At 48.2% G+C, this 19,723-nt stretch overlaps 1 protein-coding gene and 1 long non-coding RNA gene across 9 annotated transcripts in view; one reads left to right on the top strand and one right to left on the bottom strand.

The window, feature by feature from the left end:
- LOC147751123 (uncharacterized) overlaps positions 1 to 19,723 on the bottom strand; it is a 426,133-nt gene that overhangs the window by 94,864 nt on the left and 311,546 nt on the right. For both annotated transcript variants that reach the window (XR_015295544.1, XR_015295540.1), the window contains exon 3: positions 13,672 to 13,756. This is a non-coding gene — a long non-coding RNA (uncharacterized LOC147751123). The remainder of the gene's footprint in view (positions 1 to 13,671; positions 13,757 to 19,723) is intronic.
- Positions 1 to 19,723, top strand: part of RAP1B (RAP1B, member of RAS oncogene family) — a 461,814-nt gene that overhangs the window by 306,671 nt on the left and 135,420 nt on the right. For all 7 annotated transcript variants that reach the window (XM_086919007.1, XM_086919012.1, XM_086919008.1 and 4 more), the window contains one exon: positions 4,917 to 5,060. In XM_086919007.1, coding sequence (XP_086775133.1) covers positions 4,917 to 5,060 — 144 coding nt within the window. The remainder of the gene's footprint in view (positions 1 to 4,916; positions 5,061 to 19,723) is intronic.

Here is a 19,723-nt window from a genome sequence, read left to right as displayed (position 1 = left end):
GATCTGGGACTGCAGAAGTTTGCCCTCACCATAGTGATAAATTTTTCCGAAAATCCAAAAGCCGACAGCGTATTAAACAGGAAGCCCCAATCCACCCGGTCAAAAGCCTTTTCCGCGTCCAGGCCCACAAGCACTGCCGGGATGCGGAACCTGTCGCCTTTTCAATTAAGAGAACCACTCTACGAGTGTTATCGTGGGTCTGGCGTCCTTTGATAAAACCTGACTGGTCAGGGTGTATGATCGCCGGCATCAAGTCCTGTAGGCGGCACGCCAGAATAGCTGAATACAATTTAGCGTCGATGTTAAGTAAAGCTATGGGGCGAAAAACGAACAGTGCGCTAGATCCTTCCCCGGCTTCGGCAGGACCGTGATCACCGCCTCAGCCAGAGATCCTGTAGAAGTCCCGGAGATTGCCATATCGTTAAAAAGAGACACTAGGAAGTCGCATAACTCTGTAGCATACGCCTTGTAAAAAACAGCGGTAAACCATCCGGTCCTGGTGCCTTGTGCAACTTCAAGTTCTTAATGGCTGAAAGGACCTCCTCCCTAGAGATCGGTGCCTCCAATAACTCATTCCACTCCTTAGATATCCGGGGTAGGGGCAGACGTCGCAGATACTCCTTTTGGGTTTCTGCCCCCAAATTATCTCCCGTGTACAGGTCAGCATGGAAGCGTCCAAAAATGTCCGCCTTCGTTTCGTCCCGATGTTGCAGTACACCCGCTGCATCTCTGATGCCTCCTATATACTCTCGCTCTCTCCTATCCCGTAATTGACGCGCCAAGTGCTTGCCCACTTTGTTCCCACAGGAATAGGATTGTCGCCCCAGTCTCAAGAGCGTGAGTTCGGCCCTATTGGTGTAGTGGGCCCTCAATTTCCCCCTCACCGCCGTCAATGGTCGGAGGGTCACCCTTGAAGGGTTGAGCTTGTGGGCCCGTTCAAGCTCGACCACTTCAGCTTCTAGGGCCTCGCGGTCTTTCCTCCGCAGACTGTTGAGTAGCGAGTTGAGGCCTAGACACGTGCCCCTGATTGAGGCCTTAAAAGCGTCCCACGTGTTCGAGAGTGAGGTATCCGACGGGGGATTGAGCTCAAAAAATTCCTTAATGGCAAGCCGCAACGCTTTATTGGAGGTATCGTCCCTGATCACCGAGGCCGGGAAGTACCACTTCCGCTGTCCTGTGCCGGGCGACGACCAGCGAAGGCTAAGCATCAACAAGCTGTGGTCCGAAACGGAAATTGAAAGAATGGCGGCATCCACAATTTCCCCGCGCAGTGATTGGCCGAGGAAAATGTAATCTAGGCGGGAGTAGGAGTGGTGTACGTGGGAGAAAGACGTGTAATCCTTTGTAGCCGGATGAATAAATCGCCAACCATCAACCAGCCCCAGTTCCCCCACCACCTGCTGCGTTGAAGTAGAGAACACTCCCGTACCCGCCCTGTGACCCCCTGAGCTGTCCACCTCCTTGTCCCACACCAAGTTAAAATCCCCCAGCAGAAACAGATTCCCCTCCGCAAAATCCCCAACCTTCTGCAACAAGCTTTGTAAAAACTTATTCTGACCAGAGTTGGGAAGGTACACCACCACAAATGTGCATAGTCGTCCCTGAATGAGCCCCTTGACCATCAACCAACGGCCATCCTTATCATTACGCACCTCTACGGGTTGGAAGTGAAGTGCAGCGCGGAAAAGGAGAGCCACCCCCCTATGTTTCGTGGCAGCGGAGGACCTATAGATAATGGGATATGCCCTATGCCGTAGACGCAACTCATCCTTCCGTGCCAAATGAGTTTCTTGCAACCCCACTATATCAAGCTGGTGATCCACTACATACTTCCATACCTTCTGCCTCTTCTGCGGTGAGTTCATACCCTTGACGTTCCAAGTTCCTATGCTAATCGGCATAATACAAAAGAACCCCAGGACTCTCCGCTGCCACCCCATGAGTTCCCTCCCCGTACTCAGGAGCCCTCCGTTCAGAGACAACTTCAGAGGACCAACCATGTTTCCCCAAGCCTCCCACCAGCCTGCAACAGTCCTGACTGCAACTCCCACCTGCCCACACCAACCCAGAGCATTCACACACAGCATCAAGCGTCCTCGTAGCAAACCCCCCCCTCGTCACCGTCATGGAACCCCCCCACCCTTCACCCCAAACCCCCCCAACTCCCGACCCTCCCCACAAAGGGAAAAACAATAGGAAAAACAGACTCAAAACAGTAAAGTCGAAGAAAATACTCATCAGTTCCAGTAGTCTAAAGTTCGTGAGGGGCCTTCCAAACCGGAAGTGGGGTAGGGGGACCAACTCGGTAACCCCCACGGCCATGGTCAAGGGTGTCTCCTCCAAAAGTACATCCATACCCCCAGACCAGAAGGCCGACCCCCCTCCAGTGCCGATCCGTCTTTAAAGCAGAGGTCATGCCGCTCCGGAGCTTTGTTGTGAATCAGCCAGGGTAGCCGAGGCCACCGAAGCCACCGCGTTGCCCCTTTCCTGCAGGCTGGTAGTGCGGTCCGGCCGCCGCCGGTCCGGGGATGCGCCCACTCTGTGCCATGAAGAAGAGCGGTGGCGCCTCCGAGACGGGGAAGCGGTCGCTCCTTGAGAAGGCTGTACATCCTCCAAGCCCAAGAGGTCCTTCGCTACTTGGAGGGAGCGTATCTGTGCAAGCCGATTCTGCCATCGGAAGATAATCCTGAAGGGGTGACCCCATGAGTAGGCGATGTTACGTTCCCGCAAAAAAGCAGTCACTGGCCGGAACTCCCTTCTTTTCCGTAGCGTAGACGCTGCTAAGTCCTGATAAAGCTGAGGGCGGTGGTCCCTGAATTGCAACGATGTGATGGCCCTGGCCTTGCGGAGGATGCGTTCTTTCACCTGGAAATCATGTACACAGACGAGAATGTCAGGAGGGGGGCCCCCTCCTCGCCTGGGCAACCCCACTCTATGTACTCTGTCCATCTTAATTTCCCGCACATCCTCCTCATCCAATATCTGTAGGAACAACTCCTGAACGTAGCCACGCAGGTCGCCTGCCTCACCATCCCATGGCACTGCTCGAATGCGGATGTTGTTCCTGCGGGAACGGTTTTCCAGGTCCTCCGCGTGCGTCTGCAAGTCCAAGTTCTGTTCTGTGAGGCGGATGATATCCTGCTGCAACAGATGTACATCATTGGCCACACTCAAATCATGGTCCTCCAGGGTCGCCACCCTCTCACCGATTCCATCCACATCTCTCCGTACGTCCCGCAGGTCGGACGCCAATTGTGCGCGGAGCTCGGAAATGTCTTCCTTGATGGAGGCAAAAAGTTCAGACATAAAGGCCTTTGTCACAGGTGCCTCATCGTCCGACTGCTTCGACAAGCCACTGGCCCCTGGAGAGAGAGGTTGCTGTGAGGACTTCGAAGCGCCATCCTTCCCCAGACGCCCCTTGCGCAGTGTATTGGACATCGTGGCGGGCAGCACTCAGTCCGGACGGCACTGGCGATAGCCAACCAGTTACACCAAGAGGCCAAACAAAATGGCCCCGCAACGTGCCCCGCCAAGGCACGCTTCGATGCAGGGCTCGAGCAGCTTACTCCACTTCCGGTCCAATGTCTGGGTCCACGATCCCAACGTCCAGGCCTCAAACTGTACTCCGAGGCGCTTTCCGACCCACTCATGCGGCCCACATGGCAGCACAGGAGCCCGGCCTGCACGTGCTCGTATGCTTTACGGTTTCCAATGGCCGGCGTACTTAGTGCACCGCGGGCCTGCAGACTTATGGCGGCCGGTCAGGGATGCCGCTGCTATCACGCAGGCCACGTCCTCAATGCAGGCAAATCCGCTCGCTTCTGGGCCCGCCCGCAGGCCTCCACCGCCGGACCGGCTCCACGCTCCTCCTCCAGTCCAGTACGGGGCCCCACCTGTTGTCGATTCACCACAGCGGCCGTCGGCGTGCACAGCCCCGTTGACACCCGGGCGTCACCGGGCCTCCCCTCGGTGGTCACTGCTGGGTGTCGTTGCTCCTCCGCCTCGTCGCCTCGCGGTCCCGCTCCACACCACAGGCCAGTATCACCGAACACCCCCAAGGCGTACCGGTGACCAGATCGGCCGCTTCGCCGGCAGGGAGCGCCCCCCCTCTCTCGATCAGCGCAGGGAGGGTCCTGGGCGGGATCTTAGGTGGGCCTGGCTTCCTCAACGGCGGGCACCGCGAACCACGCGATGCCGGGGTCTCGTAGGCCTCAAAGCTCAGTCGGTCCCGTGACCGCCCCAGTCGCCACTCCGCTCCACCGACGGCACCGGGCCACTCCGCTATGTCAGGGGGACTTCCGCCGCACTTTTGAAGCTAGTCCGCTCCCTCAGGACCGTGCTATAAGAAGCTATGTCGGATCGGCGCCGGAGCGGCTCGGAGAAGCGTCCTACTCCAACGCCATCTTGGCCGATAATTCGAATGAAAACATTTTACCCCGGAACCCTTTGTAGTTTCTCGGTTTTCCTATGTCCTTTGCTCATTTTGCCTTGTTCACCATTATTTCCAAATGTCTTTCTTTTCATTTTAGCTTTTCGCCTAGGTCTACTCCTCTCATCGACTTTATCTACCATCTCTCTGGTGCCCACCTGGTTTACTTTAAATGCTTAGAAGTGATTTTATGTAAGTTCTATCAATCAATATGTAAATGAAATCCACATGTACTCTTAATACTTGCAGAAAATACTGTTCATGTAGGCTATAGTGACCCTGTCTAAAGTTTTTTAAGTGCCTGATAATTTGCATTTTTGTTATTAAGAAATTAAACTGCAAACATGTGGCAACATTGCAGAAAATAAATATTTTATGTTTACCATACCATGTTTCCTTCTGTGTTTGTTCAACTGTCCTTTTCTGTTAAGCATCTTTTTTTAGGCCATCACTCTTTAATATTTTCTAAATGTCCATTTCTTTTTAGGTGCCAATGATTTTGGTTGGGAACAAGTGTGACTTGGAAGATGAGAGAGTTGTAGGGAAGGAACAAGGTCAGAATCTCGCAAGACAGTGGAACAATTGTGCATTCTTAGAATCTTCAGCAAAATCAAAGATAAATGTTAATGAGGTAAGGTTGTAATATTATACATGTGCGTCAACTGTGCTTTGGTGATTTAACACAGCCATGCATAATGCATAGCTCACCTATGTTGAACGCTAGATGATTTATACTTTTAGCTACGGCAAGGTGGGAATATCCTCCTTGTACTCTATGGACTGTGGCATTGCATTCTGCAGTTTTGATAATTTTTTGATCCATAATAAGTATGTGGGCCTGTACAGTCTGGCATCTGTTGATTCTGTCCATGAGTATTTTAAACAAACATTGGCAATGCCAGTAGGTCTAGCATCATTGTGCCTCACCCTGTACTCGCAAAGGCACGCCGCCCACCTTGCAGTCACAATTGTACACTTCCCTCATATAGTGCTCACAGGCACTTCTGCACTTGCATAAACACTTGACCCACTCTGCCATCAATAAGGTAACAGGCACCACGCAGCTGCCACCCTGCTCTCACAAAGGTACACCGGTCACCCTACACTCACTCATTCAGATTCAATACTTCTAATGTATTCATACTGCCAAGAAACTACAGACTTCACCAAAGATGCAGACCAAAATCTGACAGTCACTTCTCTCCATTAATCTTATTTTCCCTGTTGCATCATCCCTATTGTTGACTTCAATGCTCTGATAGACACTCCTCCCTCCCCATACACTCAGACTGTGATGAAATATACGCTTCCCTTGAAGAAACCCCTTGGTTCGTTGGCCCCTACAGTCTACAAAGCAGACACACATCATGAGATTGGACTCCAGAGGCTCACCGTTTACGATGTCCTTACACAGGCAGACTGCTTGCCCTGCACTCATACAGAAGGCTTACACACTGCCACCTCCTATACTACAGACACTTGGTCACCGGGACAGCCTGAGCCCCATATATGTGGGCGGCACCAGCTCGGCCTGAGCCCAATAAACGTAGGCGGCATTACAGAAGTGACTTGCAGGATCTGTATGCCCAGTTTCATAATGCTGCAATTCATGGATGTACCCATCTGGCTGCCCTGTAGCTGGAGTCCAACTAACACTCACTCTTAACAGCTGGGTTTTGCAGTGTGAATCTTTTCTGAATTCATATGCAATGTATTCCACCATTTAGTGGTTAGGCCTGAAATAGTCTCCCTGTAGTCTTTTGTTCCTTTTTTTTTTTTTTTCATAGGTGTCAACGATTATTTGGGTTTAAACCCCCTCCTTTTGAAATGTAAGATGTATGCCCCGGAAATCCCTTGACTTAGTCCCCACAGGCACTCCCAGAAGGACACGCATGAGGTTTGTAACCTGTCTCCCAAAGGACCACAGTTCAGATGACTCTGGCGGGCGCATAATTCTTAGATGAGACCATCAGTGTAAGGCAGAAGAAGAGGTAGGCACACTACGCCATGGAATCACAACAGAGGAACAGAAGTCCCTAAAGAAACTCAGGCTGTCTAGCGACAAGGATAACATCTTGAAAGAGACAGAGGAGGCCCAAGGAAAAGAACCAGACCTCAAAGAGGTGATCTGAGACCATACTAGTAAGGGTTTCAAGAAAACGCAGAGGGAGGAGCCCAAACAGAAGGAAAACCCTCAGGGTCACGACACAATTGTGCCGAAAGGATCAGCCTTGAAAAAAATGGCAATACTATTGAAATTGCCTGGGCCGGAGGGTAAGGTGACGCCCATAGAGCCACATGGACCCAAGATAAGGGACACCGCTGGTGGCAAACCCCTGAAACCTGTTCGACCTCAAGAGAGGACTAAAAGTCATTGGAGGGAGACGTCAAAAGACAGCTCACGCCATCTTCAAAGGCAGGGCCCACAACAGCACCAAAAAAGCTACTCTGCATCAACGCTCAAAGTCACCGAAACAACCAAAGACTCTACTTAAGCACTGAAAGTTTTTTTCAACATCGACCCCGAAACACAGAAAGGAAACAGAACTCCACTCCGAAAGAAAATCACTTGAGGTAGTCACCAACAGTTGACATCACTGCATATACAATGCTGCATACAATGCAGGAATAAAGAGAGATGCATGTACTTATGGGGTTCCGCTGGAACGAGAACAGTCAGAGGCAAGCTTCCTCCTGGAAACAGATTTACCCGAGGAGAAAAGAAACCAATTTCTCGCAATGCTGCCTGGCTTGTTGGACCAGGGCAGAGAGGCGTTTAAAGAGCCAGCTCCTTCAAAGGCAATAACACCAAGGGTAGATAAAGAAATACATCTTCAAGTCTAAAGATCCACCCCACATCAGGGGGAACATGCCAGCTGATTCCCTCTTTGTGGCAACAACACTCAAGATGGAAAATACCCCTATGGCTACGGGACCACCTACCGACAAGGAAAGTGAGTGATTATTATAGGGAGGAAAATGGAAGGATCAGCAGCGACAGTGGTGGATAGCTGACTCAAATGCCCTGCAAACAGATATGCCCACCAACAGTAGGATGAAATGGAGCTCATGGAACACTTGCCAGAGGAGTACAAGCGGGCGCAAGTGCAGTGTTGTAGGAGGGTAAGACAATCTGCAATACATGCCTGAAATCTACGCTGAACGCAGCGGACAATGCCAGTGGGTAGCTCATCACAGCCACCACTGTGCTCAGATACACTTGGCTGCGAATCTCATGATTTAAACAGGAGGTCCAGTCAGCCATAATCAACATGCCCTTTGCAGGAGGCAGCCTGTTTGGAGAGGCAATAGACTAAGAGCATCAGCTCATGAAAAAAGATAATGAAACCGCCAAGGCCTTGGGAGCCCTACAGTATAAGGAAACATTCCAGGAAGGCATGACCTAGAGAAAAAGAACAGCCTTCACCTCAAGAGGAGCTGTACAACCACAAACTACGCACGCAGCCTTCGGCCACCATCAAAGACCACCACTCCCCCACAATGACCATGCTACTCAAGCTCCAACCAGCCCTTTCGCGGCCACAGAACAGGGGGAACCCCAAAAGGGTAAAACCACAAATGCAAGTGACTGCTCACAAAGAACCCTCCTACACAAGTCACCTGTAGGAGAAAATCACCTCTGACAAATGGACAATAAATATTTCAAAATATATGCTTTACATAGAGCAATTGAAATCAGGGACCGTCACTTACATGAAGCGTGTAAGTGCCAAATAGTTACAAAAGAAGTGACATGGCACCCACCCTTGATAATGTGAGTAAATGCCAATGCCTGGGAGGTAGCCCTTTTTTTCTCTTTTACTTACCCATGAATAAGGACCTTAGTAATCTAATGTATTTGCTCTATTTTTATTTCCTTCTGGCTTGTTCATAAGGTTTGGTTGGTTTTATGTGCTGAATTACAACAGTGTGTAACTACAGGGGCATGCCCCCCCCACACACACACACAATGCATAAAATGACACACAATAGGGTGAGACAGCAAAAAGGGCTGTTTGCAGTGATGCAGCTCAGCATTGTTTTAACACGTCTGTCTTGTCACGCAGCTACAGCAATGCATGTATAATCCACACTGGATACAGCAGTGCATTGATATACATGTGAGTGGGCTGTGCTTTGTGTGATAAAGGACACTGACTCCCATAAAGTGGAATCTTTCAGATGCTTTGTTGTGTTTTTTCTTTCTTTAGCCCACCAAGGCCTTCTAGTGAGTACTGTAGAAGGTTACTTATCAGCTGTCAGCCTTGTGTAGTTGCCGAACGAACTGTGCTCGTTTAAATTCTCCATAAGGGATGGAGTTTGCCACACATATTCACTCCCACATCATTTGTGATGCCTCAGTGGGTTTCTGGACAATAACCAAAATTAAAAAACAATAAATTGTGAGACCAGGTGATCTGGCGAGAGTGTGGTGTTAAAATACGTCTGGGTTTTTGTGCGATGTATATGGTGTTGGATGTAAACTCTAAGAGGAGCGATGGTAAGATATACTCCTCTAACAAAAAATGTTCTGCTCACCTGGGGTGGGAGGGGTGAATGGTAGTCTACCCTGCCTTACTTTTATTTTAAAAATGTAAAGCTAGATTGTTACAATATGGCTGCTGTATCAAATGTCCCTTTCTTCTTAGTTTCTTTGGTACATGCTGGACATATTCAAATCTCCCAACTTCAGAATATTAGTCAGTCTGAGCTGATAGTAACTCACCTCAGATGCAAGGGAGCAAGTTACCTATCCTTGTCTGTATAAACACCTGAATCTCTACTGGAGCCAGCCTGATCCAGAAAACTCTTTACGATCGCTTGTGTGTATTGTTAGGTGGCAGTATCGGTCTCCACCACACACTGTTCCGCCTTCTTGCGGACATAGTGACTTGAAAATACATTAAGGCACAACCTCTGTACACTTACGCCTGTAACGCTATATTTATGCTCTTCTACCTGAATCTGGTGCTCTGCTCCTGCCATTTTTGGTTCCTTTTACCAAAGGCTTCTAAAAACTTGTGACCGCATGCAGGAGTTTCTCCATCCAGAGGGTTAAGCCATGCCGCACGTCACAAGCAGATGTTGGTCATGGACTCACACTGTCTGCCTTTGGTGTCTCAGCACCAAACACAAGTCTTCTGCCAAATGCTCCCTAATGCATTCAAAGAACACGAAGGATTCAAAACTTTACTCTGAGCAAACAAAAAGCAAGCCCCGTCCTACTCCAAGTCACGATGTCTTTCTCATTTGTCATCTTTTGGCAGACCTAAGACAAAGTCAAAAGACAAGTCTACAATAAAGCAAAGTCCAAATGAGGATCTTTTTCTCGCCAATCCTCCTTCTTTGAGGAAAGATTACACAGTCAGCGGTTCCTCCTTCAATGTTCGATTTAGATCTACGTCTTGAACCGATAGTTTACCAGGCCATCATAGCCTCCATAGCAAAATGTGGCCTTCAAAGTAGCCATGTTGAAACTTTCTAAAGTGATTCCAGATCCCTTTGGTGTGTTTTCAGGCAAATGTCTGTTTAGTTCTCCATTCGAACTTTCTCTGCTTGGTTCTTCCCCGGTGCTTACTTGCCCCTTTCAGCTGGTTCCAGGTGTAGATGCAGCAGTTCCACAATCCACTTTGACTGTTGGCAGATCTGGAGCCAACATCCGCTACGGCGTGTCCATGTTGTGCTACATGAATACAGTGGCACAGCCTCTTGAAGATGACTCTCCTCTAGACCTCTGGCCTTGAATTTTTAATTTCAGGAGTATGAAGGCCCTTTTCGATTTGGACTCTGATGCTCTTCAAGTACTCCAGCATGTTCCTCTTAATGAAGACCGTTATGAGCTAGCAAATAACTTGCACCCCCATTATACTGCTGCTGGATTGTATCATGGCCTGCAAAATGCCAGTGGCTATGACATTTTACCAGAAACAGTATCAATTTTACCCCATGGGGTCTAACTGAAGAAAGTGCTTTTTGCAGTGGTGGAATGCAGAGACGCAAATATGTTGAATTTACAGTTGCTCTGAGTGGAAACTGAGGTCACTGTTTCACTAAGATTTTGCTGCTTGGGCAGCAACTTCAGAACCCTTGTTTCTATTTAACAAAGCCTTGACATTCAATCCTTTAATTCTGTGTAGATTTTGCATCTCTACGCTGTTGCCGTCTGATATATGGGTGTAAGATTTTGCCCATGCTCTCCAAGGATTTCCAGAACTTGGTTGCAGCAATGTATATTTTGAGGTCAAGCCTAGACACTACAGGTTGTGTTGCCTGGGCAGTGGGCACCAGAGTTGTGATCAGACTCCATGCTCAGAGTTAAAACAACTGAGTTTTTTGGGGGCATCCACTTCTCCTGAGCTTTTCCTTTGGTGAATCTGCGCTCAGTAGTGAAAAGGATTGTGATACAGTGCTTAAAAGCTAGCAGAGCTACAGTTTATTTTTGGAGGCTGCTTTCGCCCACTTGCCAATTTCCACCAGCATTATTGGCGATTTATAAGACAGTCAATGCGCCTTTCCTACTGCCAGAGCCATCCTCCTAGCCTGCCTAACAACCAGCTTAGTTATTTTTGTGGCTCCAAGGGCAGGGGTGATGGTAAGTAACACAGCCACCAGATGATGCAACAGTCCTTCTCTTAGAATGCTGCTGTAAAAGCCTCCACCAACTGCCATTTGATGTCAGAATTCCATTCTTTTTAGCTGGCATATTATTACTTCAGACTACTGTGTCCCTCAGTTTTTTCATTTTAGTTACGCACTCCCTTTCTTTATTACTCTTCCTTACATTCTTCCAGTTTTTGCCCAAACGTTGGAGGATTATGACAGTGTTCTCCCCAGAGGAGTACAGATACTCTTACCAAAGGTGAGTTCGAGTTGTAGAGGGGTATCTGGTGGTGTTCCTGATACTTCTAGATTCCCAAGAAGGTCAGAGGACTTGGGCCGATCTTAGAGTTCAGGCTCTTGATCGCCTTCCTCACAAATGAAGAAATGTTAATGAACATGCTGGCCCAAGTCCTACTAGCCTTGAACTCTAAACACTGAATGGTATCCGTGGACTTGCAGGCCGTACTGACATTTTACGTGCTGATTCTGCATTCTTACACAGAAAGAACCTATGCTATGGTGAGATCAGAACATTTTTCTTTCGGCCATCTTTCAGTCACTTGGATGTTCAAAAAGATTGTTGATGTTTGCGGCCCATCTTTGCAGGTCAGGGATACATGAATTTATGTACCTTAACGACTGGCTCCTGAAGGCCAACTGTCCTCCGATATTCTCGGACCAACTGCTGGTGCTGGTGGTGTTGCTGAAAACCGGTGATACCCTCCACCCTGTCTCCAGACATGAAGATACAAAGCCACATAAAGGTGCCACCCTCTTTCAATTATATGTTCTGAGCCCTCAGATCTGGAGCATGACTTACTATATTGAGTGTGTGTGTGACCTAACATGGAACCGTATTGCTTCCGAAAGCCTACTCCACTGAACGGGGAGTAGTTTAGAGGAGATTAGGTACCAGTTACCACCACAGCTTCAGACCTTGCTTTTTTCAGTACTGTATGGTCGGATTGTTTCAGGACCTAACTGATCTACACTGGATGGAGGGCAGCAAACCCTCAGGGGCATCCAGCAGGCACACGACTCTGACATACTGATGTGATCACACTACTCCATCAGTGACCAGAGAACCGTGATCTCTATATCATCCCAGAGAGGTCCATTACCATGGTAAGTCTGGCTGGACTAAAGAGAACTGTCTGTCTCACGTCAGGGTGGCTTCCGTCATCCACCACCAAAGACCCTGAGCTGCTTTAGCTACAATGTAGATGTCTGAAAGACTCCCCAGTGTTGGACCAATTGAAAGTAAAGGCTCCACTGAAGAACCTACATGTGCCCACATGCATAGGCACGATCAGGATGCACAAGGAGAAGAGCCTAAGTAGCCTAGGAACCCTTGGGCCGGAACCAGTGCTCTCTTCTGAAACATTGGGCTCATAGGCTGACTGACCTAGACTCGTGGCAGGGACTGCTTTGTCTGTGAAACCACCAGTGTCTGTGACGATCCCTAAAAAGAGAATCCTCTGTACAGGTGGTATTTGAAGATGGAAATCACTTACATGATCAAGGTTATGCACGTTGCATTATGTTTTTCCTTAACTTTTGTGCTGTACTTCAGACTAATATTGTGATTATAAGCTAGTGATAGCATGGACATAACTACGAGTACACATTTTGATAGCCCAGGTGTGTAGTCTGTTGTAGCCGCAAATAGACATAACTGTTTTACCTTGTATTCCATTAAATGTCGAAAAGCTACTGCAATCTACGCATGTGCGGCTATTCAGTACCACTGCTACCTTTGTAATAGTTTATCTAACTTGCATATTTCCATGTTGAATAGCTGCTGGCTATTGACTCCAGGATTTTCAGTCATTTACTCATGGTTTACATTTTTTTTCATGCATATGTAATGTGCGAGTCTAGCTGAATTGGAGATGCCTCATGAGATTTTAGTGGTCCAAATGCGTTTTTGACATTTGCACATTAGGCCCTTGGCAAGTTGGATTCTGCATGGCAGATTGCAGTTGTAGAGTCCTCCTTATTAATTTCTTTGGTATGTAACTTTCTTTGTGAAGACTTTGCAGCAGCTCCTATTTTTGATCCTCCATTTGACCTTCATACTTCTAGTGTACAGTTAAACTGTTCACTTATTGTAAGCCATTGCTTTGACAATGATGATTCACCAGCTAACGTGCTATTTTCTTCCACATAGATCAGAAGTATAGTAAGCATCAACTGTCCCCATAGATTTTAGTATTGAAGTGACACACATTTCTCTTTAACATCTACCATGGCAATCTCCATGGATAGACTCTCTTTGAAATTGTTTTTCTTTGCAGATTTTTAAAGACATAAAGAATGTCCACCCCCCATAGTCTTGAGCTACTTTAACTTTCACTCATTGGTTTCCCTGTGAGACACGCGTAATGCAGTTGTATTTATCATGTTGATATCTTTTTTTATACAGTAAATTGCTATTTTTTCCTTAAAAGGTTGTTATTCATTGTTTTCAAAAAATGGTTTTATTGGGAGATTATCATGGTGTGTTACTTTTTGTTTTACTGCTACGCTTTCCTCAATTGTGTTGCATTCCTTTAGATCAAGTCAGTTTCCGCTTGCTTAAAAGGAGGACATTCCAGGATCAAGAATCAATCAACAGGAGTTTATATAGTGTGACTACTCACCTGTGAGGGTCTCAAAGCACTGAAGGGGGCTGTGGGGCTGACATCCTTATTAAGCAGGCTGTTCTCAGTCCTTCCACCAGGGTATCTGTGGATATAAAGAAATTGAGATTGCCTATTTCTTTGCATTCACCAGTGTAATGATAACAAAGAGGGATAACTGTACACGTCACTGGTTCATGCCTATCTACCCCGTTAAAAGTATATTTTGCAACCTGAATTTGCTCTAGATTCATATCCGCTTCATCATGCGTGATCTAGAGGGTGTTTATGGAATTCTAATTGCTCTCAAAATTAAATTGAGATTGTTGGCCAACAACATATGTGTAGGTAGACTCTGCTTTGATGTCAGCAGCGAACCCCCAATGCCCAAACATAAGATCCATGCTTAGATTAAATTTCGCCCCTGTTTGTTCTGCACAGCTTGAAACCTATGAGAAGCTGGAGTAAGAAATCTTCTTTTTTTTTTATCTACTGAAAGCCCTGGTTTTGTTACAATTTAAAACCATTTTGGTTTTTTGCAGGATTTTGCGAGCATTTTAGAGGAAATGTGGGGCTCCATTTACCTTTTGTCCCGTTTAGAAGTACCAGTAATAAGGGCACGTGTGTTAGAAAAAAAAAGACAGGAATGGCTAAAACACAGCCCAACTTTGTCAGAAGTGCTTTGTTTCTATATTACACAAGGTTAGGATGGCTGCGAGCCATTGCAAACAAAGGGCCTGAGTACTCTTATGCGACACGTAATCTATGGTATACTAGGCTACTCATCTATTGAAAACATTGGTAACACTACCCATTTGAATTTGGTGAATGTAATGCCTATCAATAAATAATGATCACAGTGTACAGTGTTGTGGTAGCCACCTTTTTATCCAGTATTGAAACTTTTAAAGAGACTACTTGTGCACGAGAACCTACGTAAAAGGGGACAAAACAATTTGAAGGATATATAGGCCTCTAAAAATGCCTATTTTGTGGATAAGTCCCAGCAATTAATTTCTGGTCATAAGTCTCATACCACCAAGTGCACCCCCTTTGTAGATTCAAATCAGGAATTGCTTGGTAATCCTTATGGGTTGAAAGAGTTTAAGACTGACCTTGCCTGTTGGCATCGAAAAGAGTGACTATGCAAGAAAGACACAACAGCAGAATTGAGGCCATAGAACTTAATGGCCAAATATTCAGTTCTTTAATCTCCCAGGGACACACATTCTCACCCAGAACCAGTTTTGTTTCAAGAAAACAAAATTAAATTAAATGACATAAATCGAGCAGAGATAAATATAACAGTTAATGCTGTTTTTCTCTGTAGATGGTACCCTAACCACATGGCATACTTGACACATAGCCAGCACGAAGCACCTTTGATGCCTACAGTCTAGCCACTGGATAGCAAGGAATGTTGAGGTGGCTACCAGTCTGTACAAGCACGAGGTCCTTGTTCTTGCATGTCAGGCACGTAACAAATTGAGAGCAACTAGGTTATTATGTTGTGAAGATTCACGTTCAGCATTATCGAAGTGAATCAGACCACTTGTTGCCACATAGTTCTTAAAGGAATAAAAGACAGACTAAGAAGTGTAAAAAATGTAAAGAAGACCACAGGCCTTTTCTTTCTCTGCACCCAGGATCTGGAACAACATTCCTGTATCCACCAGAACCACCCAAACACTGGTCCAATTTAGGTAAGAGTTAAAAAAAACTCCTATTACTCTTTGACTTCATGCTTATCTTTGGCCATGTACAGTGCTCTGCAGCCTTTTGGCTAGGTTTGCGCTATAGAAATACCATATACATTCATACATAGGACACCTGGCAGAAAGGATGATGACCACCGCCTCAGGAGGAAGATCAAAAGCAGTTATCTGCCGCCCCCTCAATCTCCACTAATGGAGGTGTAGGTTGTGCAGGCTGACATGATGGACTCTGCCCTGCTGTTGTGACAGAAGATCCCTATGGCGTGGGAGTCTGATTGGCAGGCAGATGCTCATAGTCAGCAGTTCTGGGTACCACACACTCCTAGCCCAATCTAGAACCACAAAGGTACTTGGCCTGGTGCTTCTTGATCTTTTTTTTAGAACTCTGGGCAGGAGAGGTAAGAGCCGGAAAACGTATAGGTGTCCTGTGTTCCATTCAAGTCAGAATGATTTCCTAATTACTTTTTTTTTTTTTTTGCAGAAACTCCAGTGCACAGAGCCTTCGAGACTGCACATTGTTGAGGTGATAAAAAGATCTAGTCAGGGTTCTCCCCTCTGCCTATAGATTCAGTGTGCCACCTCTGGATGCAGGGTTCTTTAGTGATCACCACCTGCCCCACACACACGGACAGCTGAGCTTGTCCACCCTGGAATTAAAGGATCCCGCAGGTGGTCCAGGCATTTCCAGTATTAAGGCAACAAAGGCCTTTGGATAATGTTACAAGACCTGTGCCCACTTAGGATGCAGGCAGTGTGATGCTTTGTTTATCTATTTGCCATATCTTTACAAGTATTGGCAATGCCAGTACGTCAGGCTTATGAATTAAAGTGCCTTCTGTTTCACTGATGGATTTGTGCACTCAAGGCATCATGCATGAGCTCTGACACTCCTCTTTACACTCTTGCATCTGTCCATCCACTCACTGGCTCATTCTTGCATTCACCCTCAGACACAACTGCAATAAAACACAAACTCAACATGTGCACATTTAATTAAAAGAATGCAAGTAGAAACAAGCGTTGGTAAATGCAATAGGTTTCCCTAATGTGATTAATAATGGGGTTTTTTTGTTTCCCACCAAGTTTCAACTTGGTGAGCAGTTGTGCGATATAAGGGGCGGTGAAGGTGACAACTTTTTTTATTTCTAGAGTTTTATATAGCCCGAACTTGACCCACGAGGGTATCAGAGCGCTTTACAGTAGAAGAATAACAATGGATGAGGTAGTCAACACAAACAGAATTGTCAAGTTCGAGGCATGTGGGCTGCTGAATTCATATCTGTGCATGGATCGCCGCCTAGTGTTGGGTCCGGATGATTGCACATTGTTGTCCTGGAAGAGTCTTCGAAGTATCACGAGATAGGTGGCTCCTCCCCTCGACTACAGTGCGCATGGGCATCGACTCCATCCTCAGATTGTTTTTTTCCGCCATTGGGTTCGGATGTCTTTAGTTCCCTCTTGTCGGAATCGATAGAAAAACTTTCTTGAGACCAAAAGGTCTTTAGTCTATACGTCGGTATTGTCTCACGTTCGGCTTCACAACTTCTAGCTCGGCTCCGAGCTGGTTTTCTGCACTTCCGCATGCTCTCGGCGCGGAAGGCCTAGTCGACGATCCTGACTTATCGACCATCCATCATGGACCGAAGTCCATTTAAGAGATGTCCGGTCTGTAACTCGAAGTACCCCCACATCGACGTCCACCCGGTGTGCAACAAGTGTCTGTAGCCGGACCACGATGAGGCCAAGTTTATGGCCTGTTCACGCTTCAGGTCCAAGAAGACACTTACGCTCCGTCGAGCTGTGCGCCTGGAGGCCCAGCAATCTGCTCCAGCGCCTACGGACATTTTCGATGCTGGGGATGTCGAGGAAGAATATGTCCAGGACGTTTCGGAATCAAACCCCGCGTCGGACGTCGAAGACGACTACGACGCTGATGCTGAGGTGTTCGAAAGCGAAGAAGTCGTCGAGGAGGTAGGAGACGACGACGGTGCCCTCGGGGCCATGGAGGATAGCTCGGACGAAGATCTTCCTCAAACTGACTCTGGGGCCGTGCCTACTTATAAGGCCCAGGTCGAGGGATCGCCTTCGGGCCTTACCCAAGACCTCGATATGGGTTCCACGGCCCGCCTTCGGGCCCGGCCACGGACATTGTTACTGAGCCACTCCCTGGCAAAACGAAACTGAAAGTGAAACCTACTGTCTCGACGCCAGATACTGCGCAGGTGCAAGTATCGAAACCGAAAGTGCGCATCGCTCTGGTGGGATCGAAAACTTCTGAGGCTTCGGCGCCGAGGATGGCTGTCGAGCCAAAAGGCCAAGTCAAGGGCGTCGAGACGAAGTCTGCCGCGCCGAAGACTAAAGTGAAGGTGGTCGATACTGGCGAGTCGGCGCCGAGGGCAGTCGGCGCCGGCAAGGGCCTTGTCGACCCGAAGAAGGCTGTCGACGAACCGAAGAAAACTCTCGGTGAACCAAAGAAGCGACTCGATGACCCAAAGGTCCTCTCTGCCCCGCGTCCGCACGACAAGGCCAAGGCCGCTACGCCTCGTGAATCGACGACGAAAGTGGCCTCGAAGGACTCTACTCCGAAGGTGGTCTCGAAGGACTCCGCTGAACCGACGCGTCCTTCCGTCGCGTTCACCAAAAAGGTGACGGACTCCCTGCAGCGCATCAGGGACGGCACCGCGGCGGCCAAACCGAAGGACCCTCCGCCTGCGAAGCCTGTGGAGAAACCAGTTAAGGCGTCCACGCCGATCCTCTTTACGTTGCCGCCTAAAACGGCGCCGAAGGCGTTCGCTCCTAAGCCAGGGGCCGGCGTGCCCGGAAAGGTCTCCTCGGCGCCGAAGGCGTCGTCGGTGGTCCACGGCCAGCGGCCTCGACAACCTTCAGAAGAAGAGCGTCAGGAACACTTCATCGACGCCGAAACGGGCAGGCTTTCCCTCCTGAAGCGGAAAATCACCCCAGAACCCCAACTGGAGTCTTACAGGATGCCTCTCAAGAAGAAGATGGACTCTGCTTGCTCTCCGGTCTTGGTGGAACCCCTTTCACCACAAACACATGATGTCGCCCACCTACTCCGATGTGGACGCTGGTGAGGGTGATGAGGAGGATGAATACAGTTATCCAGTCTATACAGACCCTGAGGATACAAATGAGCCCTGGGCAGCTAGTCGTGACCCTGGGGATCCTCATTCAGGTCAAGACCCTCAGCTCTTCTCTGCAAAGACTTCCCCTACTGAAGGCTCTGCTGCTTTCAATGCCCTCATTGAACGGGCTGCCAACAATCACAATGTCCAGCTGCATGCTGACCCTGTGGATGTGGATTTCCTCTTTGACACTTTTTCAGTATCGGAAAAGACTGTAAAAACTCTGCCTATGCTTAAGGGTGTTTTAAAGCATGCTGCTGAGATCTTTAAAGAACCTACCAGGGCAAGGGTGATCACCCCCAGGATTGACAAGAAATAGAAGTCGGCGCCCACTGATCCTACCTACATTAAAGGACAGTTGCCTCTGGACTCCCTTGTCGTCTCGAATGCCCGGAAGAGGGCCAATTCTCAGACTACGGGTGATGCTCCTCCCCCAGACAAAGAATCCAAGGTCTTTGAGGCTTCGGGGAAGAGGGTAGCAGCACAGGCAGCCAACATATGGCGCATCTCAAACACACAGGCGCTTCTAGCGCGCTATGACAGGGCGCACTACGATACACTAGAGACCCTGTTGCAACACCTGCCTGATCAATACAAGGAAGGGGCTGAGATGCTGATTCAAGAGGGGAAGCTAATCTCTAAAGCTTCCATTAAGTGCCCTCTGGACGCAGCTGACACCGCGGCCAGGGCTATAAACACCAGTGTTATGCTTCAGAGACATGCCTGGCTAAGAATCTCTGGATTTAAGCCAGACATCCAAACCACCATCCTGAACCAAACGGTTAACCCAGATCACCTGTTTGGCCCAGAGGTTGACACCACCCTAGAAAAAATGAAAAAGGACACTGACACTGCAAAATCCATGGGTGCCTTACAGTCCCAGCAGTTTCGGGGTGGGTCCTTTCGTCGCTCCAGCACTAGAGGCGTCTCAAGGGGTCAGCTCTCCCAGTCGACGCAATACTACAAGGGCAACACTCAGACTACTTACACCAACAAGAGTCTAGGTGGATATGGTGGCAACAGCGCCAAGGGCAGAGGACGTGGCACAACAGCTCCAGGTCCTCTACCACCAGCAAACAGTGATGCCTTGTCACTGCCCACCGATCACACAACACCGGTCGGGGGGAGACTCCAGCAGTTCCTGCCCATCTGGAAGTCCATCACCATGGACAGGTGGGTCCGAAAACTTATCCAATACGGTTATTGTCTGGAGTT

This window comes from Lissotriton vulgaris, chromosome 1_1, assembly GCF_964263255.1.
Source record: "Lissotriton vulgaris chromosome 1_1, aLisVul1.2, whole genome shotgun sequence".
NCBI lineage: Eukaryota > Metazoa > Chordata > Amphibia > Caudata > Salamandridae > Lissotriton > Lissotriton vulgaris.
Note: the sequence above shows the minus strand (reverse complement) of the source record. Positions and strands in the feature narration are given on the sequence as shown.